Genomic DNA, 8985 nt, shown 5'->3' on the forward strand with positions numbered 1-8985 from the left:
ATAAGCCGGTCCAAAACTATCTTCATCATACCTGTACCATTTAACAATTTTATTATTTTCTTCGTTTTAATTATTACATAATTAATACATATCTCCTACGCTATTTATTACTTAATATGTTTAATATTTTCCTCCAGATCTTTTATATTTAAATATATAAATATATTAAAAAGTATATTTAAAATTTTTTATTTAAAATATATTTAATATTATAAAATATATATATTATTATATATTTATATCTAAATATTAATATTTTCATTTATATATTTATTAATATATATAATTATTACAAAAAATCAATAAAATCATTTTATTTAATATTCATATTATCATAATAATCTTCATCTGAATCATATTCATAAGTTTAAATAGTTTCATTTTTTTTAATTAATTTAAATAAATTGTATCTATCTTCTGCTTTACCTTTAATTGCTATATTTTATTTATTTAAATAGCCAAAATCGATTTAAAACTACCTATTTTCATCTCTAAAAAGTAATAAACTATTATTTAAATTCTAAACTAAATTAGATGTATTTTATATCCAATTATCAATCAATTTAACAATATCTTTATTATTATTTAGTAAAGAATTTAAACATTTCTAAAAATTCTTACTTAAACTATAAATCTATTATAAATAAATATAAAAAAATATAAATATATTAATATATATATAATATATATATATATATATATATATATATTTACTTTTATTATACCATCAAACACTATAGATGAACATATATAATATTTAAGATTATTACTGAAGAATTACATTATTTAAAAAACAATTTTTTAAATTTAAATATTATTATTTTCACAAACCTAAACTAAATATCTTAATAAAACCATTAAAAATTTTACATCTTTATCATCAAATTTTCTTTCTTTATAAATTTCCTTTAAACAATCTAACATTCCTTCCTAAAATTTAACATTTAAAAAGCTTATATGACCTATTCCTAATGCAAAATACTTTCTACTCTACTTATTATTACATAAACTGATTATTTTTTTCAAAAAATTTGACTATTTATACAATTCAATATCTACATTTTGATTATTTTCTAATAAAAAGGCAGCTTAATACGGGCTTTATTTTCCTATAGATGGATTAAAATTATTCATTCTAATAATATTAGACCATAATTTTATTAACGAAGCGTAATTTTTCTACATATTTTGTAATTTATTTTAATAATCTCTTTATTCTATTAATTCTTCTATCGATTTTATATTATTTAAATTATTAACAATTTAATAATTTCCTTTCTATAATTCGAATTCTGTAAACTTTCCCAAAAACTCATTATTATTATCAAAAATCTGATCTTAAAAAAACGCATTTAGTCTATTAATAATTTTATTCTAAAACATATAAATTCCTACATTATTCGACATTTCTTAAACCTTGCAAATTAAACGGAAAAACTAATCAAGTAATTTAGACTCATTTACATGTAAATTTAACACTGAAAAGCCTAAATTTACAAATTAAACTAAACAACTTTTCTAAACGAACTCTTCAAACTGTAGAACATCGTCTTTTTCACAAACAGTCTTTAAGCCTTACAAAATAAGCCCACTAGTGATGCACTTCATATCATCAACAGGGTTTTAGACATAAATTTCTTTAATAAAATTGATGTTATTGACATTTTAAATTAGCCAAGTGGATAAACTATAACTATTTTATAATAAAAGAGCCAATTATTGTCTAAAGAAAGTAATTTAAGACTTATCATATGACCTAATGAGCACAAAGAAGTAATAAAAGAATCCAAATTTACTTATTTACAAGGTTTATAGGCTTTCTTAATTTTGATTTATGACAATTTTAATTAACTAGACTACATATTCTTACAAATCTTTTGAAAAGAAGTATTTATTTAAATGCAGTTTATAATTTTCTGAATACTAAAGCCCATTTAAATCTAAATGATTATTTTTGGTTGTCATTTATAAATTTGAAACATTCTAAAAATTAAAGAACTTAACTCTTTCATAAAAAAGCATATAAGCGTTTTTATTTTTATGAATTTAATTATTTCCCTATTACTAAGATTATTACAATTTATTAATTTACTAGGAATTTTGAAATTTCCCATCTATTTTTTCCTCAAAACCTCCAAAACCTTCCTATTGGATTTCCTAAATATCAAAAGGCTAAATTTACATATCATTGAATTCCATCCAATTCCCTTCTTTTTCTTAAATAATGCTATAATAATGTCCAGAATCTGATGTTCCTTGATGTATAATAATTCCCCTTAATTTATACTAAAAATATTCATTTCCATATTATTCATTCTCCTCATTCAATTTTGTATATTATTTCATGTCTAAATCAAACGGAAACTCACAATATGCATTTATTTTAGTCTTCTACATACTCTCGATATCAAAATGGAACCTTTTCAATACTATAATAAGCAGATTAGGTAATTTTTTAATACTTTACTGCTTTAAAGTTGGCACTTTAGCGTTACATTTCTCACAAAAATACGAATTATCTCCATCTAGCATTTCTCCTTATACAAAGGAATCCAAGCATTCCCCTAGAGTGCTTTTTTTATTCTTTATGGGTAAAGAAATAGCCATGAAAGATTCATTTCTTTCCGAACAATGCTCACAACCTGAGCCTTTTCCAATTAATTCATTGGCTAATTATCCTTCGAAGATATCTTTTATAATAAACTCTTAGCCAAGGGGTTTTAGATCTGTTTCTAATCTATCCATTAGTGTATTAAAAAACTCATCGACGTCCATTTATTACATTACATTAGTCGGTTATCCGTCAAAATCTTTGAATTAAAAACAAAATTCTCTACAGTCATAAAATTGCCTTTATGAAAAACTCAAAGCCTGCATTATTTAGTTAAAAAAAAATAAAGTATTATTATTGTCATTATTTTCCTCTTTTCTTATTTTTAATAAATTCTGAGAAAACTCTTTTATCATGAAAAGTTGCTAGAATAAAGAGTTCATATAACATGTAGAACCTAAATTTTTCAAACCGACATATTCTTTTGTGTTTTTTTCAATTTCTTGCCTTTTATTCCATTCTTATCGACTTTTTTATCGCCAAAAACCACTTTTTAAGAACTATTCAATATACTAATTAGGGTCCGAAATAGGATTTTTTTACATATTTTTGCTTTAGATCTTCACTAAAACCTTAAATGCTGCATTTCTGGTTTTCAGAGACTTACATTTAGGAGGAATATTAAATAAACAGTCTTAAATAATACTTTTACATACATCATTTTCTATATATTGGAATAAGTTTTCCTATATATTTAATAATTTCAAGGCTATTTAAAACGCTCCTCTTAAAAGTTAATTTTCTTGAAAAAAATAAATAAAATATATATATATATATATATATATATATATATATATATATATATATATTTACTTTCATTATTGTTTTCTTCTAAAACATTTTTACTTTTAATAATTTCTATGATTTTCAAAGAAATTTAAACCAAATTATTTTATTTTAAATCTCCTAATTTTTCATACTATGAAATCTTATCTAATAAAAATTCATAAAAATCAAAAAACTAAATACATTTTTCCTTATAAATACCTAAAAAATCTCCAAAACTTTCTTTTAGAATTAATTAATTTAATAAATTTTCGAATAAAATTAATCCTTCTTTACTTTCTTCTAATACTACTATTTATTGAAGTCCTTTTTTAATCTCTTTTCTTGAACCTTTATCATCAACATTTAATAATCCCTATATCACTATAAACTCCAATATTTTTTTACATTCGCTTAAATATTCTATCACAACTTCCTCTTTTTCTTCGAAAATTCTTATAATAAGTTACATTGTACTCTTTAAAAATTACTATAAATACCCTTTATTTTAACCTTTAGTATTACTTTCTTATAAAAGTACTTATTCAATGAAAAAAAAGGCATTCTAAGCCAATCTTTATAAAAAGTTCTCATTATTTTCCACAAAAAAACCTGATTAATTCGCATAATTTTGCATTATGAAATGGTTAATGATCTCAGCAAGGGTCTATAAGCAATATAAATTAAAGGGCTAACTAAAGAAATGTTAAGAGTTGATGTTTTGTATACTTTAATAAATATTAATGAGATGCTTTATTCCGTTTTTGCTCAAAAAAAGCTTACACCATTTTTCTTATTCTAAAAAATACTATTAAATAATTAAAAGACAATACTATAATTTTAAATAGCAATTTTATGAAAAAAGCTCATTAACTTAGTTTAAATTTTCTATCTTTTTAACTATGTTTTAAATTTTAGGTAAATTATTTAATGTTTCCAATATATTTTAAATCAACTCAACTTAATTGTTCTATGATAACATTTCAAATAATAATTCTCCAAAAGAATCATTTACTAATTCTTATTTGAATTAAATTAAATCTACTAAGTCTTGATTCTATATAATTCAAAAATATAAATAATAATATGTATATATATATATATATATATATATATATATATATATATATATATATATATATATATATATATATATATATATATATATATATATATTTAATACATTATCTTTTATATTAATAGCTGATATAATAGTTTATTTTAAATCATTAAAAACCAAAGCTTATATATTATATTCTTCTTCTTAATATCTACATATAATATAATTTTTACCTTCTATAAATAAATCAAAATCTTTATTCTAAATAATAAACTATTCGCCTATAATTTTTCTTAAATGCAATATACTTATATTATTATCTAAATTAAGCATGATTCTAGTTTTAGTTTCTAAAAAATAAAAAAACATATATATATATATATATAAATATATATATATATATTTATATATATATTATTATATATATATTTTAATATATATATTTTTTTAATTATTAATTTATTTAAATATATATTACATTTTTCTAATTAAATGTATATTTATAAGCTCTAACTCTTTATATCAAAGTACATCTTCCCTTCTAATTCTTACAAAAAGAATTTAACCATTTTAACAATATTAAACTATACTCTAAACTAAACGTTTTACATTTAAAGAATATCTTTACATTTATTTATAAAAAGTTTCCATAGTTTTATTTTTTACTCAGAGCTTTTCTAGGCTTTTCTGACATAAAAATTTGGAATAAACTAGTTATTAAAATTTAACACTTCTTGATTTTCACAAAATAGTAAAACATTCCAAAAAAACTCTTTTCCAATAATATTCTCATGTTTAATTACAAAAATCACATTTTTTTAATTAATTTCTATACTTTTCCCATTCCTAATATTACATTCTATCAAAAACTGCCTCACAAACTCATAACTTTCCTTATCAATATTATAATCTTTCATCAACTCCTTTTCTAATAATATTTTTTCAACAAACTATACATATAAATGTTCATTAATTACATTTTTCTATCCATTTTTTACCAAAATCCACTTCAAAAGCTTCTTTTTTTCGACCACTACCCATAATTTTTTTACCTATTCAATATTCATTTCCCATTTTTTCCCTTAAAGTGCATTACTTACTATCTAAATAAGTTCTAATCGAATATCCACATTCTATTCATGTGTATATTTTCCCTAAATTCCTCCCCCCATCTATTCTTACCCACTTTAATAATAGCATTCGAACTCCTTCACTAATAAATCCAAAATATAGAATTCTTTATTAAATTTAACCACAATATTCTATTAAGTATCCTCCAAAAAGTTATTAAAAACGGACGAATTTTTATAGCTTTTGAGTAATTAAATAATAACCTAAATACTCTAGCAAACACTTTTCCCATCTCTAACATTTTCAAAGCTCATTTAAATATATTATTCTTTCAAGTTACTATTTTTCAATAAAAAGCATAAACAATCTACTATATTATGAATTAATTTCGGATTTACCTTATTTTAGTCTTAAAGTGCTTCCCATAGAAATTCGAGTCCGAAATTCGGGAATTCCGACTAAATTTTTTATTTTTTATTCTAATACTGCATATTTAACCCGGCATTCTAACTAAAATCCTTCAATAAATTAATTGTTAAATCCGTATATTTTTCGAATTTAATTAAACTCATTTATTTAAACAAATACTCCAAACTTTCCACATTTAACACCTTACTAAGGCTTATAATAACCTCATAAATGGCCATTAGATCTGCCTCGTGTTTATTTTCAGTGATTTTCCATAAATTTTCGATATGTTTTTTCTAAAGACCTCCTATTTCAGCCATAAAAACAAAAATATGTAAAGACTTCTTAAATATTTCTGGATGGAAATAATTTTCTCCCAATAAAAAATCTAAAAGCCCTTCCTATTCTAAAATCATCTTTAGACTTTCTTTATTCATATATTTAAAAGACTGAATATTTTCTTATATTTACTACTACTATTATAGAATTTTTCCACCATATTACTAACAAACATGCTCTATAATCTCCTTAATTTAGACTATTCCTGCGAATTTCTTCTCTAAATACTAACACTTCAACAATTTTAAAGCAAACTAAATCTCGGCTTTATCCACAGCCTCGAAAATCTCCCTTTCATTAGGAATATAGGTACTTCTGGGTAATAGATTCCTTAAAACATTCCTTACTTTTGGAATATCTATATCTTTCATTTCCTTATCTTAAATTTTGCTGATTCTTTGAAAAATACTCTAATATTTTTAATATACTTATTATTTTTTTCGAAAATAGAATTTTTTTTTTTATTATTTTTTATTACTTTCTCATATAAATCTAAATACATTCTCTAAATTCTTGAAGGCATTAGCTAAATACATTTATTCATCACCTCCTATATATAAACAATGATATTTAAAGGCGTCTTATATATATTTTCTTGCCAATTTATTAAATTAATTAAATGATCGAACCCATTATTTGATCCAAAACAATTAATAAAATTAATTATTTAATCCATTTAATTATTATATGATTCTTTACTTCTAATTGCAAATGGTTCCTATACTTAAATCAAACAAAATTAATTCTAACTATAATATCTTCTTCCTCTGATTCTTTCGCCAAGTATATTTAATAACAATTCAAATAATTCACTATAAGCACTAACCAAACATACTTAAGGGGCTATTAAATATAAATTTGTATTCAAATTATTCGCTTCAATATACTATTAAAATATATATATATATATATATATATATATATATATTTATATATATATATATTTATATATATATTTATATATAATGATTTATTAATATACAAAATTGAGCGAAAATAATTTTTTATTAAATTTTATAAAAATATAAATAAAAAATTATGAATAAGTAATATATTAAAATATTTATAGTTGATTTTTTACTTAATGTAGATATTAGGGAATAGTTTAAAGATATTTACAGAAAAAAGAAATATAAACTTAAAAAAATTCAACAGAAAGTTTCATGTCTTCTTTATTTAAAGCTTTTTAATAAGTCAATATTGAATCTCCTAAAATAAATAAACTTCCACGAACATATTAAATAAACTGATAAGTGTCTTCTATTTAGAAATTATTTTATTAAAGATTCATCATTTTTTCTAATTCCTTTTTAAATATAAATATATATATAAATACATATATTTATTGCTAACTTAATTTATATTATTTCTTTAATTCTCAAATATAAAATTATCTCTTTAAGATTACTTTTTTGCCCCTGTATAAGGTTATGTTTTTGATCTAAAAGGCAATATTTTTTTAGAATTTACAAAATGTTTCTTTTTTTTGATTTCCAAAACAAATATAAATATTATTTTTTTTTGAAAAAATAAATAAATAAAAAGTTTTACTTCATTAAATGATTCTTTCCATCCATCAAAATTAATATATAATTAATTTTATTCAATTGAAATTATTTTTCCTACACACCAATTATTAGAATTATCCATAACATCTAAATATTAGTTTAGCTTTATGTAATTTTACATATTAAAATTAGTTTTTAATTCCTAATTATATTTTTGTAAATCTTCAATAATCTTATTATTATTTATTTATGCCATTTATTTGTTTTTTTTTTTTTTTTATTTATTTTAAAATAATTAATTATTTTTATTTATTTTTTTTCTTATTATCACTATTTCTCTTGTATAAAGATTTTCTTTGTTTTTTTGTTTTTTATTGTTTTTTTTTTTTTAAATAGAAATAATATATTTAATGAATATAAATTTATTAACAAATTAAAATATATTAAAATATATATATATATATATATATATATCAAAAATTTATATATATAAACATCTTTTTTTATAAAAATGAAATTTTAGAGTTTAATAAAAATTAAAATTTTAATAAATTAAAATTATAAAAATTCAAAATCAATTTTGTTTTAATCTTTATATTATTAATTTGTTTAATTTAAAATAAAAATTCTTTTATTATTTATAAAAATTTAAATATATTATTAAAAAATTTTTTATATATAATTTCTTTTAGTATTTTATTTTTTATTAAATTTTATAAAATGCTTTTTTATTCAAAAACAAATTGCTTAATATTATCAATTAAATATTAAGAAAATTTTAATTTATTAATTTAAAAAACAAACAAAAATTAAATTATATAAAAATAAATAAATAATTATATCTAAATAAAAATATATAATAATTTAAAAATTAAAATGAGATATTTGATTTCATTAACTTATAAAAAAAAAATATTCCATTAAAAAAAATTTAATATACTTTTGAAAAAAATTTATATTAATTAAATAATTAAGATAATATAAAATATTAATAATAAACATTAAAATATGAAATAAATAAAAAATATATAAATGTAATTTATATATGTATATTGTAAACACAATTATTTAAATAAGAAAACTATTAAATATTGTAAATTTAAAAACTAATAATAACTTATAATATAAATATGTTATTCCGATTATGATATATATTAATATAAAATAAGATAAAAAAGGGATTTAAAAATTGTATTATTTAAAAAAAAAATATTATAGATAAT

At 19.3% G+C, this 8985-nt stretch overlaps 1 protein-coding gene across 1 annotated transcript, besides 17 other annotated features; it reads right to left on the reverse strand. All coding sequences in view use genetic code 6, as the record gives it.

The window, feature by feature from the left end:
- The first annotated feature begins 189 nt into the window (after nt 1–189).
- Nucleotides 190–233: a microsatellite.
- Nucleotides 207–292: a microsatellite.
- Nucleotides 293–558: 266 nt separating this feature from the next.
- On the reverse strand, nt 559–7943 carry IMG5_020720 (ubiquitin carboxyl-terminal hydrolase family protein, putative; the record flags this gene model as incomplete). The annotated part of the gene is made up of 8 exons (XM_004039464.1): nt 559–3353; nt 3458–3877; nt 3989–4433; nt 4560–4786; nt 4915–6664; nt 6733–7140; nt 7336–7560; nt 7608–7943. The coding sequence occupies 8 exons, from the start codon at nt 7941–7943 to the stop codon at nt 559–561; spliced, it is 6606 nt and encodes a 2201-aa protein (XP_004039512.1).
- Nucleotides 644–707: a microsatellite.
- Nucleotides 658–710: a microsatellite.
- Nucleotides 3373–3420: a microsatellite.
- Nucleotides 4449–4552: a microsatellite.
- Nucleotides 4804–4879: a microsatellite.
- Nucleotides 4826–4912: a microsatellite.
- Nucleotides 4853–4939: a microsatellite.
- Nucleotides 4861–4939: a microsatellite.
- Nucleotides 7149–7219: a microsatellite.
- A 175-nt stretch (nt 7944–8118) lies between the features above and the next one.
- Nucleotides 8119–8153: a microsatellite.
- A 57-nt stretch (nt 8154–8210) lies between these two features.
- Nucleotides 8211–8236: a microsatellite.
- A 55-nt stretch (nt 8237–8291) lies between these two features.
- Nucleotides 8292–8337: a microsatellite.
- A 44-nt stretch (nt 8338–8381) lies between these two features.
- Nucleotides 8382–8440: a microsatellite.
- Nucleotides 8441–8556: 116 nt separating this feature from the next.
- Nucleotides 8557–8627: a microsatellite.
- Nucleotides 8628–8673: 46 nt separating this feature from the next.
- Nucleotides 8674–8722: a microsatellite.
- Nucleotides 8723–8985: the final 263 nt, after the last annotated feature.

The sequence above is a fragment of the Ichthyophthirius multifiliis genome, assembly GCF_000220395.1.
Source record: "Ichthyophthirius multifiliis unplaced genomic scaffold scaff_1120509249657, whole genome shotgun sequence".
In the NCBI taxonomy this organism is placed as follows: Eukaryota; Ciliophora; class Oligohymenophorea; order Hymenostomatida; genus Ichthyophthirius; species Ichthyophthirius multifiliis.